The 15,588-nt window shown below is 41.2% G+C and overlaps 1 protein-coding gene across 1 annotated transcript in view; it reads left to right on the forward strand.

The window, feature by feature from the left end:
• Window positions 1-15,588, forward strand: part of LOC126176485 (potassium voltage-gated channel subfamily KQT member 1-like) — a 302,329-nt gene that overhangs the window by 267,979 nt on the left and 18,762 nt on the right. Inside the window, exon 10 of the mRNA XM_049923639.1 lies at window positions 11,335-11,491. Coding sequence (XP_049779596.1) covers window positions 11,335-11,491 — 157 coding nt within the window. The remainder of the gene's footprint in view (window positions 1-11,334; window positions 11,492-15,588) is intronic.

The following is a 15,588-nucleotide window of genomic DNA, read 5'->3' on the forward strand; positions in this document are numbered from 1 at the left end:
AGGTTGCTGATAGGATTGGCCAGATAGTAATGACTGGAGAGGACACTATGATAGCCAGGTCTTGATATGACATTGCTAGGAGAATGTCCCAGGAGGTTGCTGGACACTTTGCTGCCAGCAGTAGGAGGAACCCAAGACACTGAGACCCTCTTGGAAGGATGCCTGCCATGACTGCAGGCTTATGTCAGGTAGCACAAGCAGCTTTGGACACAGCAGGTGGAGGGCGGTCTCCAGACATGCAGGGAGGTGGATGAGTTGAGGGGCAGATCTGGAAAAAGGAGATACATTCATAGCCTTCTTATAGAAAGGACAAACAGATGAATGAAGGGGGTGAGACATGGTGTGGCCAGGCCTTGCAGCAAAACTTCCAAAAACAGAGAACAGGAAGTGCAGAGAAGTCTGTGAGGCTGCATGAGACGACCACAGTGAAAGGCATCTGTGGGCCAGTGACCAGGCCGGGGGAGGGAGGCCTGGCTGGTTTTCATAAAAAATAGAATGTGTGCTGTGCAAGGTGCTTTCAAAGAAGAAGGTGAAAACATGAGATGGGTGAGACACACACTGAGAAGGGAGAGGGACAGGGAGAGGAAATAGAGCTCCAAGGATGTGGGCTGAATGTCCAAAACAGGCAGAAGAGAAAGCCTAACCAAAGGCAACTGTCTGCAGGAGACAAGGCATCGTCAGCAGAGGACACAGTGTCATCACCATCAGACCAAGAAGGAAATACCATGAAGAGGACAGGAGTCAAAGGCAATGGTAGTAAAAGGGCAGGACCAATGGAGGAGAGCATCAAGTGGGCCAGCAGTGAGGAAACACTGGTGGCACTGGAACCCAAATAGGCACATGGAATGTTAGCAAGGGTTCCAGCAGTGCTGGAACTAGAAGAGGTGCTGGGTGTGATAGCAAATGCACCTGTGGTTCTAGAGGTGCCAGTGCTGGAGCAGGTGACAGTGGAGCCATTTTACTATTGTTTTCAGTTTTCAAGTCATTTAATTGTACATGCAGTGAGGTAAATTTTTTGGTTAACTGATCATTAAATGCACTAAATTTGCTATTGTTATCTGTCATCATTTCCTCTAGTTTTAGCAAAACTAACTGCAGAATATCAGTTTCTACTGTTTCTTTGCTTACTACGATTTCACTCAGTTCAAACAAGTCCTGGCAAGGTACTATAGCCTTCACTTTTACGTCACTACTACCCTCATCTCTATTCATTTTGTTAATAAGCATATGAGTCCATAAACAAATTAATTTCACAAATAGTTTGTATTTATCCTTCCTTTTTTATGTCCCTGGTTGTAATTGTAAAGCCCTCTTTTACTCGATCCGGTCCTTCATTGTTGGTAGTACATCATCACTGTTGATACGACTTTGTTGGGCAGCTCTCATACTCCTTTCTTTGAGTGATCGGAAATCTGTTCATACATAAACTGTACATTACACAAATAAATCTCCCTTCCTCTGCAACAGACAAAACTTCATTTTCTGTCAATTGATCCCGGACAATGCCACCACTTGTAATCTATTCACCCCCTCATATCATTTGTTGATTGTCTCTGTTTTTATAGTTAACTTTTTTAATAAGCTTCAAGAGGAGTAAGATTTACAGTAAAATTTTTACTAATCTTCTTTTCTTGTAGTTGGCTGCAGTTCTTTGTGTCTAGGTGCTGAAACTTGAAGGTGAAATTTTTGATATTATAGGATCTCTTGGTTCCAGTTCATATAATAACTTCTGAAGATTTACTTCAGCAGTGATTTCTGTTTTTATGTTTATCTCACATTTTTTCTATAACACACTGTCTTTACAATTTCCATTTCAACAAAACTGAAAATGTCATTGTTGCTGCCAAAATTAAAAACATGTCCGATCACATCAGAGGCACACCAACTATTAATCCATTCTGCAGTACTAACAATATTCCAAGGAGTTTACAAATTTTCTTGACAAATGACTTTCCACCAATTTATATCATTATTTTATAAATGAATCCAGAAATAAATTTAATAAATTGCACTAAATTATGTAGTTAATGATAGAAATTTTATGTGTGTCTAATATCTTGCACTCCCAAATGTTTCTTAAAGAAAATTAATTTCAACTGTACATTCAAAGCTAGCACATATCGATTGTGACAACGAAAATAAAATTATTTCTTTTTATACATTTTAGCCTGAAATATAATACATCATGTACAAAAACATATGGATTTCTTTTGGAAAAACAGTTGAGATAATATTAACCTGTATAAATATGTGTAATTATTTTTGGTACAGACCACTTCTGTTGAAGAAAAGCAATGCTAGAGGAGGGTGTCTCTTTTCAAGCAGCACAGAAAAAATAAATGTTAACCTTCTTGACACTTTAGTATCCTATTGAGATGTATGGCTAGGTAGCCAGAAACAATAGAACTTTAACACTAACTCAGAGAGTACACAAGTATGCAATTACATTTGGTTCTGGGTTGTAAATGAAACAGATTCTGAGTGAATGCAACTGAAAACGTTGGTGTGATTTGATGAGAACTGATCTAAGATAATAACAATTCTTGAAAGTACAAGCTGAGAAACACTGCTGTTTGCAAAACCCATACATGCTTCACTAACAGTGTTGAAGGTGTTCCAATTGGCATCTCTGACAGACTCGCAGTTCTTTTGATGTTGCGAGACAGCAAGGCTGAGACTGGAACTTATATTGACTGGCAAGCCACTAGGCAACATCCTATAAGGTCGTCTAGCTGAATAATACTAGAAAGTCATGATGGTGTCACTTGGCTCACAGAAGTGCTGTATATGGCAGATGTGATGCCCCTAGATACTGCAGCAGCTGTCATAGGCAGGCTGGAGCTGCTGCTAAGTTGGCATCCCACAACACTCTGTTGTGTGGAATGTGGATAGACACTAAGGCTCCAGCCAGATGCCAAATCCCTCTTCCTTACTGGGGAATTGGCAGGGCCATCTTGCTGTGTAGATGGTGGCTGTGGTGGAGGCAACAGCCGAGGCTGCAGTATGAATTAATTTCTGAATTATCACTGAGATGTAGAAATCCATGTACAGCTCATGTATTCCTTGTCATGTCTGTAGAGACAAGACCATTATTAGTATCCTTTTTAGTTTCCCAGTAAGTATTTGAAATGGAAGTCTAACTTATCCAGACAGTAGGAAAATCCCAGAGTAAGTACACAGTTTGTCTACTGAGATTTCTAAATTTGTGTAGCCTTTCATTGTAGATTAATTGATATTTTCCTTGTAAATGTCAGTCATGAAAGCATTGTCATACACCATTTTGAATAAATTGATATATGTGTTATTGTTTTTCTGTAATTTTTGGAAAACTGTTTATGTTGGATTTATGTATAACAAGTCATGAACAGTATTGGTTCTTTCATTCACATGTTCTACACTTTTGTGACATATGTTCAGGGTATTTTGTCACTCATTATATCCAACAACAGTATGTTTAATTGTCCTGATTTTAGCTTTTTGATATAGCAGTCCCTTAAGTAATTTCATGAAATGTATTCCTTCACCTTTATCACAATTAGCGTAATCCCAGTCACTATCATGTCCACTCGCTGGAGGATTCAGACACACCTCAACTTCATCACTGGTATAAGTTTCTTGACATACATCACTATTTTCTTCCTCTTTCAATACTCCTAGCCACTTCAAGCAGTTTTCTGTACCGTCTGTACAGAAGATAGTAAACTTCACACTATTTTTCACTGTATGATATAACATACATGAGTTTTTTGTCAGTTATAAAACAGATTGAGTGGCATTTGAATGTAAATTCTTGCAGCAGTGTTATTGTCAATCGGTTGATTTTAAATTACAAATAGAACTATTATTTACTTTTCTAAAACTTGAGACTAATTAATTATTTTCATTTCTTACATCCATTCCATGATATTGACAACATACAGATCTCAGTACAATTAGCTGTTTCAGAATTATAAAACTAACACCAATCAGATTCGCAGTTGTCAACTCACTATAAAGAGTCGAGAAAACTCAGATCAGGCAACTTTGGAGCTCTAAAAATTATTTACATGATATATGATTTTTATTTGTTCATCATATTAGAAGTCATGCAATGGGCATTAACATATTAATATTATCCATGCATACACCAGCTAAATGTAATATGTAGTGACTAATAAGGTACCTTTTTAATTTTCTTTTGGATTGCTGTTGATTTCCAATTTCTTACTTTATATAAGATTGGAACTTGTTCAAAACATTTGCATCAGAGTACATAACTCCACCCTAAATCATGGGTAAGGGAACAAAGTCTACATGGAAGTTTTTATAATATCTTGTACTGTGGCACTGCAAATTACAGATCAGCTAAAACTGATTTTTATTATTAACAGTACATACCATTAAAGAGTATGTCCTAGAAAGTAAGTGCAAGCCTTTCAAGATCCTTAACTAGGTCTCTGAAATAATAATACCTGCTTATCGACTTTACACAATACACTTACTGCTTACGACTGCCAAATTACCATTTAATTTTTTTTAGGTATGTTTCCTCAGAACATGTTTCCATAGGACAACATGGAATAAAAATGTGCAGAAATATTCAGCAAGCTAGTCTTTATGCATACACAGTGAGAGATAAGGTACTTCCAAGTGCCGAACATGCCAAACTGTGCTTCTGTATGCGTTTATCTACCTGTTGACTCATTTTTAACTTTTATGCAACTGGACTCCAGGGAACATTACACAAAGTGTTTTGTTTCATATGTGCTTATTAATTTCTACTCCTGATACTAGCCAGTCATTTTTGATTATTATAAATGGTGTAAAATGAGTCTTTGAAAGACCAGGACTTACACTGTTTGCTGTCAATTATTTGTAGACCTGTTTAGCTACCACGCAAGCTGAATCAGGTGAGATTGAGATCGGATTCTTGTTTAGTATGCTTGTGTCATCAAGGAACATTGCAATTTTTTAATTATCCTTTAAAGTCATTCGAAGATCAGTTATGTAGATTAAAAACAGCGGTAGACTTCATCCTAACCTAATAGGATTCCACATACTATGTTTCTTCCTCTACCCCCATTCCCCTCTCCCACCCCCAAATTCGTATGACACATACAGTCAGTGTGATCATCTGCTTTCTATAGTGAAGGTAAGTCTCCATTCATGCAAGAAGAGAGGTGCCATTTATACAGTAGCATTTTTATGGTCGAAGTAGAAGTTCGAGGTCCAAACAAACCGAAGCTTTGGAAACTTTACAGAAGATACTCACAGGATTATTTTTCCTGTTTATCTCTGCCCAGGATGTCATTTATGATGTCTCATCTGGTTTTCTTCTGTCTAGAGTCCCTTACAAAAGCCAAAGTGAGAGGCATTTTGCAATGTTAGGTTAGAAAAATGAGATCATATCATATCACAGGCCTTTCTTTCAAATTCTTCTGTGTAGATTTAAAAACATGAAATCTGGTGATTCCCCAAATTCCATCTTACAGAATATGGTACACCAACAGTTAAAATACAATGTTTATATGATTCACTGACAGATGACACTCATGACTTCCTTCCTTTAGATTGCTTTGACATCTGTTCCATCAGGAAGGACATCCAAACACAGAGTTAAATAATAAAATAAAATCATGAAAAAGCAGCCCCTGTGCTAGATGGGATAAACACTAGGGAAAAGAAGAAGATTCAGAAATTAAAAATATCTTGTAGTACAAAGAGGAAACTGTATCTGTCAGTAAGGAACATCTCCAGTATTGATACTATAGCTCATAACGAGGCATAATGCTGCTGAAGTAAGTAATCCAGAGATCAGAGCCCATATGCTATGAAAGGAAGATAGCTACATTGGGCAACAAAATTAAGGCTTTTATATATAGCGAAGTAAAAACTGCTAATACAAAAGATGAGGAGAAGCAGATAGTTTTAAGAAAAAATGGTACTCTGGTAAAAAGTGTGTGTTTATTGTGAGAAAACAACACTTTATATCTGTTACTGATTAGATGGAATTATCAGGCTCAATAGCTGCTGCTGTGGAATGTAGTAGTAGTAGTAATAGTGGTAGTGGTAGTGGTAGTGGTAGTGGTAGTGGTAGTGGTAGTTTTCTTCATCTGTGAATCACTTTTACAAGCATATTGGAGATGTTGTGAAATTGTAGTTATCTCTCTGATAAGAAATTTTTGTAGAGCTTATACAGGATACTAAGACATGGATCAAAGGACTGAGATGATCAGACACTAAACAGTATGAATTTCTTAAAAGAAGCATAACATCTTGGCTACAGATGATTCAGTATCTGATCACATTATCATCAGTTCTACTAATTCAGTCATTCGTTTAGTCAGTTGACCTGTAATAAGTGTGCAAAATGAACAGTATGCAAAGACAGATCAATGTGGTATCCACTTGCACTACAGAAATGTCCAGAAAACAGTGAAACTCATGCACTTGCTAGGTTTGTAGGGTCTGAGTTCTACTATTATCTTCAGAAGAACAGCAGTGAATACACAACAACAAAAAGACAAATAACTAGATTACTAAGCCACACTGATGCTTTACAGTATTTTTACTGTATCTTCAGTGAAAGAGAGAGAGTACTAATAGCTATAAATTATACAACACCAGATTGTAATTGATGTCAGTAGCATGTAGAAAATAATGTGTAATTACTCCAGTTTTGTCTGTGGCACTAAAACACCATATACCATTACATGCACTGAAGTTGAAGTGCATTTATTGAGAGGAGGTAGTGTGGAGTCAATCCTTGATACTTTTAAGATGTCCATTGTCATATTCATTATGTCTAAAAATATGCTCAGCAAGAAAGATATCAGTGGAGCGGCTTATTTTTTAAATAATATATTTTTTTAATTTACTGTATTATGCAATGGGGCAGATCATTGAAAACTTTTATTAAAGAATGCATAGTTCTTCTTATACTGGTACATTTGGGAGGAACAAAAACTGTATGTAATCTGTGTATGTTTATAATTGGCATAATGTTTGTTGCTAATTCATATAGAAGTAATGTCTGTCATGTACATCAGTTTTGGCTATATGCATTGATCCTACAAGTAAATATGCCATATTACATAAAAAGACTGCTGTAGGATGGTCTGATACTACTTCATGAATTGGTGTCGAGATTTATTTTGTGCCCAGAAAAAAAAAAAAAAAAAAAAAAAAACAATTTTATCAGCTCTCACAGCATTTTACCACACTACAGTTTCATGGACTGCAAAGAAAAGATATCATTTATTAACAAAAATGAAAATAAACACCTAGCAAAGAAATTTTTAATGAAAAACAGACAAGACTTACCACATTGAACAGTTTGCATGTTCGCTCATTTCCTCATGGTTTGCTGTCTGTATACATAGTATACCAAGTTTTTCTAAAGTCAAATTCATTAAAATAATTAGAACTGCACTGTTAGGTCCTAAGCTTTGCATGGCAGTAGAAACCTTTGAAATATCCAAAGTGGCTGAGCAGCATACATTTCTCAGTCCCAGAATATAAAGAAGGTGGTATTTAACAGTTGTTGTTGTTGTTGTGGTCTTCAGTCCTGAGACTGGTTTGATGCAGCTCTCCATGCTACTCTATCCTGTGCAAGTTTCTTCATCTCCCAGTACCTACTGCAACCTACATCCTTCTGAATCTGCTTAGTGTATTCATCTCTTGGTCTCCCTCTATGATTTTTACCCTCCACGCTGCCCTCCAATACTAAATTGGTGATCCCTTGATGCCTCAGAACATGTCCTACCAACCGATCCCTTCTTCTGGTCAAGTTGTGCCACAAACTTCTCTTCTCCCCAATCCTATTCAATACTTCCTCATTAGTTATGTGATCTACCCATCTAATCTTCAGCATTCTTCTGTAGCACCACATTTCGGAAGCTTCTATTCTCTTCTTGTCCAAACTACACTCTTGGAAATGGAAAAAAGAACACATTGACACCGGTGTGTCAGACCCACCATACTTGCTCCGGACACTGCGAGAGGGCTGTACAAGCAATGATCACACGCACGGCACAGCGGACACACCAGGAACCACGGTGTTGGCCGTTGAATGGCGCTAGCTGCGCAGCATTTGTGCACCGCCGCCGTCAGTGTCAGCCAGTTTGCCGTAGCATACGGAGCTCCATCGCAGTCTTTAACACTGGTAGCATGCCGCGACAGCGTGGACGTGAACCGTATGTGCAGTTGACGGACTTTGAGCGAGGGCATATAGTGGGCATGCGGGAGGCCGGGTGGACGTACCGCCGAATTGCTCAACACGTGGGGCGTGAGGTCTCCACAGTACATCGATGTTGTCGCCAGTGGTCGGCGGAAGGTGCACGTGCCCGTCGACCTGGGACCGGACCGCAGCGACGCACGGATGCACGCCAAGACCGTAGGATCCTACGCAGTGCCGTAGGGGACCGCACCGCCACTTCCCAGCAAATTAGGGACACTGTTGCTCCTGGGGTATCAGCGAGGACCATTCGCAACCGTCTCCATGAAGCTGGGCTACGGTCCCGCACACCGTTAGGCCATCTTCCGCTCACACCCCAACATCGTGCAGCCCGCCTCCAGTGGTGTCGCGACAGGCGTGAATGGAGGGACGAATGGAGACGTGTCGTCTTCAGCGATGAGAGTCGCATCTGCCTTGGTGCCAATGATGGTCGTATGCGTGTTTGGCGCCGTGCAGGTGAGCGCCACAATCAGGACTGCATACGACCGAGGCACACAGGGCCAACACCCGGCATCAAGGTGTGGGGAGCGATCTCCTACACTGGCCGTACACCACTGGTGATCATCGAGGGGACACTGAATAGTGCACGGTACATCCAAACCGTCATCGAACCCATCGTTCTACCATTCCTAGACCAGAAAGGGAACTTGCTGTTCCAACAGGACAATGCACGTCCGCATGTATCCCGTGCCACCCAACGTGATCTAGAAGGTGTAAGTCAACTACCCTGGCCAGCAAGATCTCTGGATCTGTCCCCCATTGAGCATGTTTGGGACTGGATGAAGCGTCGTCTCACGCGGTCTGCACGTCCAGCACGAACGCTGGTCCAACTGAGGCGCCAGGTGGAAATGACATGGCAAGCCGTTCCACAGGACTACATCCAGCATCTCTACGATCGTCTCCATGGGAGAATAGCAGCCTGCATTGCTGCGAAAGGTGGATATACACTGTACTAGTGCCGACATTGTGCATGCTCTGTTGCCTGTGTCTATGTGCCTGTGGTTCTGTCAGTGTGATCATGTGATGTATCTGACCCCAGGAATGTGTCAATAAAGTTTCCCCTTCCTGGGACAATGAATTCACGGTGTTCTTATTTCAATTTCCAGGAGTGTATTTACCGTCCATGTTTCACTTCCATACATGGCTACACTCCATACAAATACTTTCAGAAATGACTTCCTGACACTTAAATCTATACTCGATGTTAACAAATTTCTCTTCTTCAGAAACGCTTTCCTTGCCATTGCCAGTCTACATTTTATATCCTCTCTACTTCGACTATCATCAGTTATTTTGCTCCCCAAATAGCAAAACTCCTTTACTACTTTAAGTGTCTCATTTCCTAATCTAATACCCTCAACATCACCCGACTTAATTCGACTACATTCCATTATCCTCGTTTTGCTTTTGTTGATGTTCATCTTATATCCTCCTTTCAAGACACCATCCATTCCGTTCAGCTGCTCTTCCAAGTCCTTTGCTGTCTCTGACAGAATTACAATGTCATCGGCGAACCTCAAAGTTTTTATTTCTTCTCCATGGATTTTAATACCTACTCCAAATTTTTCTTTTGTTTCCTTTACTGCTTGCTCAATATACAGATTGAATAACATCGGGGAGAGGCTACAACCCTGTCTTACTCCCTTCCCAACCACTGCTTCTCTTTCATGTCCCTCGACTCTTATAACTGCCATCTGCTTCCTGTACAAATTGTAAATAGCCTTTCGCTCCCTGTATTTTACCCCTGCCACCTTTAGAATTTGAAAGAGAGTATTCCAGTCAACATTGTCAAAAGCCTTCTCCAAGTCTACAAATGCTAGAAATGTAGGTTTGCCTTTCCTTAATCTTTCTTCTAAGATAAGTCGTAAGGTCAGTATTGCCTCACGTGTTCCAATATTTCTATGGAATCCAAACTGATCTTCCCCGAGGTCAGCTTCTACTAGTTTTTCCATTCGTCTGTAAAGAATTCGAGTTAGTATTTTGCAGCTGTGGCTTATTAAACTGTTTGTTCGGTAATTTTCACATCTGTCAACACCCGCTTTCTTTGGGATTGGAATAATTATATTCTTCCTGAAGTCAGAGGGTACCTCACCTGTTTCATACATCTTGCTCACCAGATGATAGAGTTTTGTCAGGACTGGCTCTCCCAAGGCCGTCAGTAGTTCCAATGGAATGTTGTCTACTCTGGGGGCCTTGTTTCGACTCAGGTCTTTCAGTGCTCTGTCAAACTCTTCACGCAGTATCGTATCTCCCATTTCATCTTCATCTACATCCTCTTCCATTTCCATAATATTGTCCTCAAGTACATCACCCTTGTATAGACCCTCTATATACTCCTTCCACCTTTCTGCTTTCCCTTCTTTGCTTAGAACTGGGTTTCCATCTGAGCTCTTGATGTTCATGCAAATGGTTCTCTTATCTCCAAAGGTCTCTTTAATTTTCCTGTAGGCAGTATCTGTCTTACCCCTAGTGAGATAAGCCTCTACATCCTTACATTTGTCCTCTAGCCATCCCTGCTTAGCCATTTTGCACTTCCTGTCGATCTCATTTTTGAGACGTTTGTATTCCTTTTTGCCTGCTTCATTTACTGCATTTTTATATTTTCTCCTTTCATCAATTAAATTCAATATTTCTTCTGTTACCCAAGGATTTCTACTAGCCCTCGTCTTTTTACCTACTTGATCCTCTGCTGCCTTCACTACTTAATCCCTCAAAGCTACCCATTCTTCTTCTACTGTATTTCTTTCCCCCATTCCTGTCAATTGTTCCCTTATGCTCTCCCTGAAACTCTGTACAACCTCTGGTTCTTTCAGTTTATCCAGGTCCCATCTCCTTAAATTCCCACCTTTTTGCAGTTTCTTCAGTTTTAATCTACAGGTCATAACCAATAGATTGTGGTCAGAGACCACATCTGCCCCTGGAAATGTCTTACAATTTAAAACCTGGTTCCTAAATCTCTGTCTTACCATTATATAATCTATCTGATACCTTTTAGTATCTCCAGGGTTCTTCCATGTATACAACCTTCTTTAACAGTAGCAATTCATAATATTGAGTGTGGCAATAATTATAATGTGTATCTACCATTTTTAAGTATTTATTTTTTAAAAATGTTGCAGGTTAACTGAGGCACACCGTAATGCAATAAGAGCAATACGAAAGATAAAATACTTTGTTGCTAGAAGGAAATTCCAGCAAGCACGGAAACCATATGATGTTCGTGATGTCATAGAACAGTACAGCCAAGGGCATCTCAACATGATGGTGCGCATAAAGGTATGTGTAACATATTTGTGAAATGTTCAGTATTTTCTCTTAAATGAACAAATTCTTATTATGGCTGTTTAAATAAAAGTAACATTCACTTGAGAAAACTATAAAATTACAGGTATACGGGGTGTAACAATATTATGAAAAGGACAGTTGCTAGTCATCTTATAGCAGAGTTGCTGAGTTGCAGATAGGCACAAGAAGAAGACTGAAGTGAGCTTTCGGCCACTGACGCCTTCATTGAAAATAGACAACATACACAAACACACTCACACAAACACAACTCACACACACATGACCACAGTCTCTGGCCTCTGAAGCCAGACAGTGAGCACCAGCACTTATGGTAGAGGCAACCAGGTGGTGGGGGCAAGGACAAGGCTGGGGCAGGGAGGGGGAAGTCAGCAAGGTAGGAGTGGGGGACAGTAAAATGCTGCTTGTGGGAGCATACAGGGGTGAGGTGGAAAAGGGTAGGCAGCTAGGTGCAGTTGGGAAGCTAGACAGAGGGTGGGGAGGGGAAGGGATAGCCAAAAAGGAGAGAAGTAAAAATATTGAGAGTGTGTTGATGGAACAGAGGGCTGTGTAGTGCTGGTATGGGAACATGGAAGGGGCTAGATGGGTAAGGACAATGACTAATGAAGGTGGAGGCCAGGAGGGTTACGAGAATGTAGGATATATTGCACCTTTTGCCCACTGCAAGATTCAATCATGCAGAAATTGTTAAAGACCTTCTCTTCTTCTCCCAGTCCCTACAACTGAAACACTTTTTTGCTGACAACCCTATCAATGAGACTCAACCAGAGACCAATGTTGAACCCTGCCTGATTCAGTTCACTCCTCCATCTAACTGTGATCTACCCCCACTGCCCCCAAATGACCCCCTGTTAACTCTCCAGAATTTGTTAACCTTGAACCTTGCTTCACCATCATTCCCCAAATCCCTCAATATGCAAGCTAACCTTACATGCACAGAAAGAACTTCAATCCTCCACTTAAAAGCTGATCGCAACCTTATAATCTGACATGCTCACAAAGGCTCCACCACTGTTGTTTTGAACCACAAGGATTATCTGGCAGGACTCCAGCTGTCAGATCGGCATAAGTATAAACCATGCCACAGTGACTCCATTCCAGAAATCAAGCAAGATCTCCAGTCTCTCCTCAAATCATTAGGCTCATCCCATAACCTCTCCCCAGAGTCCATCTCTCTCCTCACCCATACGACTCACTGCATTCCTACCCTCTACATGCTTCCTGAAGTCCACAAAGCCAAACAACCAGGACACCCAATTGTAGACAGTTATTGTGACCCCACTGAGAGAATTTCTGCTCTCGTAGACCAACACCTTCAGCCTATGACACACAACCTACCCTCCCGTATAAAATATACTGACCATTTCCTCCACTGACTCTGCACAGTTCCTGTTCCTTTACCACATGGTACCCTGCCTATCACTATCGATGTCACCTCCATTTACATGAACATCCCTAATGCCCATGGCCTTACCACTGTTGCCCAATGGCAGACAGATCCAAACTAACAACCTCCTTCCTAGTCACCATGACCAGCTATATGCTCGCCAACAATTATTTCTCCTTTGATGGCTTTACCTGCAAGCAAATCCATGGTACAACTGTGGGCACCCACATGGCACTATCCAATGCAAAGCCATCTAGAGGAATCCTTCTTAAACACCCAGAATAGCAAACCACTCGTCTTGATCAGATTCATTGATGACATCTTTATGATCTGAATCAAGGGTGAGGACATCCTATCCACATTCCTCCAGAACCTCAGTGCCTTCTCCACCATTCGCTTCACTGGATACCACCACTTTGAAGTGTCACCCAGTCCATACCAACAGGCCTTCACAGACTGTGATTACCCTACCTACCTCGTACAAAAACAGAAGTCTCTATCCTTATCTCTCCATTCACCCAGCACCTCCCAAAGTCCTACCATCTGGCTGCACAGGAACATTCCCCTTGGACCCAGTACCACCCAAGACTGGAGCAACTGATCGCATTCTCCACCAGGATTTTGACTAGCTCTTTTCGTGCCCTGAAATGAGGAATGTTGTACCCACTATCCTTCCCACACCTCTCATGGTGGTATTCCATCAACCGCTAAAGCTACACAACATCCTTGTCCATCCCTACAAAATGCCTGCTCCCAACCCTTGCTTCATGGCCCTTGGCTCATGACCTAGGTGCAAGACCTGTCCCATACAGCCTCCCACCACCACCTTTCTCCATTTTGGTCACAAGCATCACCTATCCCATCAAAGGGAGTGCTACCAGTGAAACCAGTCGCGTGATCTAAAAGCTAAGCTGCAACTACTGTGCTGCATTTTATGTGGGCATCTCAACAAACAATATGTCTATCGGCAAGAATGACCATCAACAAACTGTGGCCAAGAAAGAGCTGGACCACCCATTGACTGAGCACACTGTCCAACATGATGTTCTTCATTCCACAGCCTGTGCCATCATCATCCTTCCCACCAACACCAGCTTTTATGAATTGTGCAGGTAGGAACTGTCTCTACAATATATCCTATGTTCCCGTAACACTTCTAGCCTCAACCTTTGTTAGTGTCTTACATGTCTAGACCCTTCCCCATTCCCATTCCAGCCCTGCACAGGCCTCTATTCCAACAATACACCCTCAATCTTCTTACTTCTCTCCTTTCCCACTCCCTCCTCCCCCCCCCCCCTCTTAATCCTCTGTCTAACCTCCTGACTGCATTTAGCTGCTTGTCCCTGTACTTCCCCATAAGCAGCACTTGACCATCTCCTGCCTCTCTTCTGCTATCCCATCCCTCCAGTTCATCACCCCAGCCTCCTCCTTACCCCCACCACCTGGTTTCCTCTCCCATCACACACTGCTATTCGCAGCCTGGCTTCAGCAGCCGTAGACTGTAGTCATATGTGTGCGAGTTGCATTTGCGCGTGCATGCATTTGTGTGTGTGTGTGTGTGTGTGTGTGTGTGTGTGTGTGTGTGTGTGAGAGAGAGAGAGAGAGAGAGAGAGAGAGAGAGAGAGAGAGAGAGAGAGAGTTGGTGTTTTGTATATTTTCGATGAAGGCCTTGTTGGCCGAAAGCTCACTTTCTGACAGTCTTCTTCTTGTGCCTATCTGTGCCTCAGGATCTCCACTATGTGATGAGTAGCAACCACACATTTCATAGAATTGTTACATTCTATACTGGATTTTCCATTGTTTGAAGTATACTGGGTGGGTAGCCAGTATCTCCTTCAGGAGATAAAATCCCAGAACAGTCAACAGACAGAGATGAAAGTACAAAAAACTGTCCTAGCTTTTAGAACTATTAATTCTTTCATTTTATAGGAAAGAGAGATAGGTTGGAGAAGGTTAGAAAAGATGGACAGTTCACTCACTCCCATGGTAAGAGTGACCCTCTTGTTGTTGGGACAAGATGTAGTACTGGAATTTCCTCATGAAGCTAAATACTGACCAACCATTCCATCTTTCTGTTAAACTTTTGTTGGATTCCTTTTTGTGCCATTGCAATATCTGACAGCCTTTATTACAAAAGAGAATTTGTTCTCTATCACTAGCGACAGTGTATGTGTTTTTCTTTACCCCAGAGGCCAGAGACAGTGGTCATATATGAGTAAGTTGTACTTGTAAGAATGCATGTGTGCTTTCTATTTTGGTTGAATGGCCTTTATGTCTGGAAGCTTAAATGTTTAACAATCTTTTTCATTGTGCCTATCCACACCTCAGTGTCTCTTCTGTGTGATGAGTAGCAATTTCATTGTTGTTATTTCATCCTGGGCTTTCCATTGTTTGACTTTTCCAAACATAGTTCTTAAACAGTTTTGGTGTGTAGAAAATATGATGTGAATGGCCTGCATAAGCAGAAAGATATCAAGAAGAAGAAAAGATGACCAGTGACTGCATAGTTAACAATGATCCAAAGCATCCTGATCTCTCATAATGGATACTGCCAAGTAACAAGTGGTGTACCTGGAGCCATGTATTATGAAATTTTATAACCTTTTCGCCCTCCGTTCCACTATGAAACCAATAAAAATTGCCGCTCTCCCTCTCCCCTCTGACTCAGATCTTGGGTGAGCTC

This window comes from Schistocerca cancellata, chromosome 3 (genome assembly GCF_023864275.1).
Source record: "Schistocerca cancellata isolate TAMUIC-IGC-003103 chromosome 3, iqSchCanc2.1, whole genome shotgun sequence".
In the NCBI taxonomy this organism is placed as follows: Eukaryota; Metazoa; Arthropoda; class Insecta; order Orthoptera; family Acrididae; genus Schistocerca; species Schistocerca cancellata.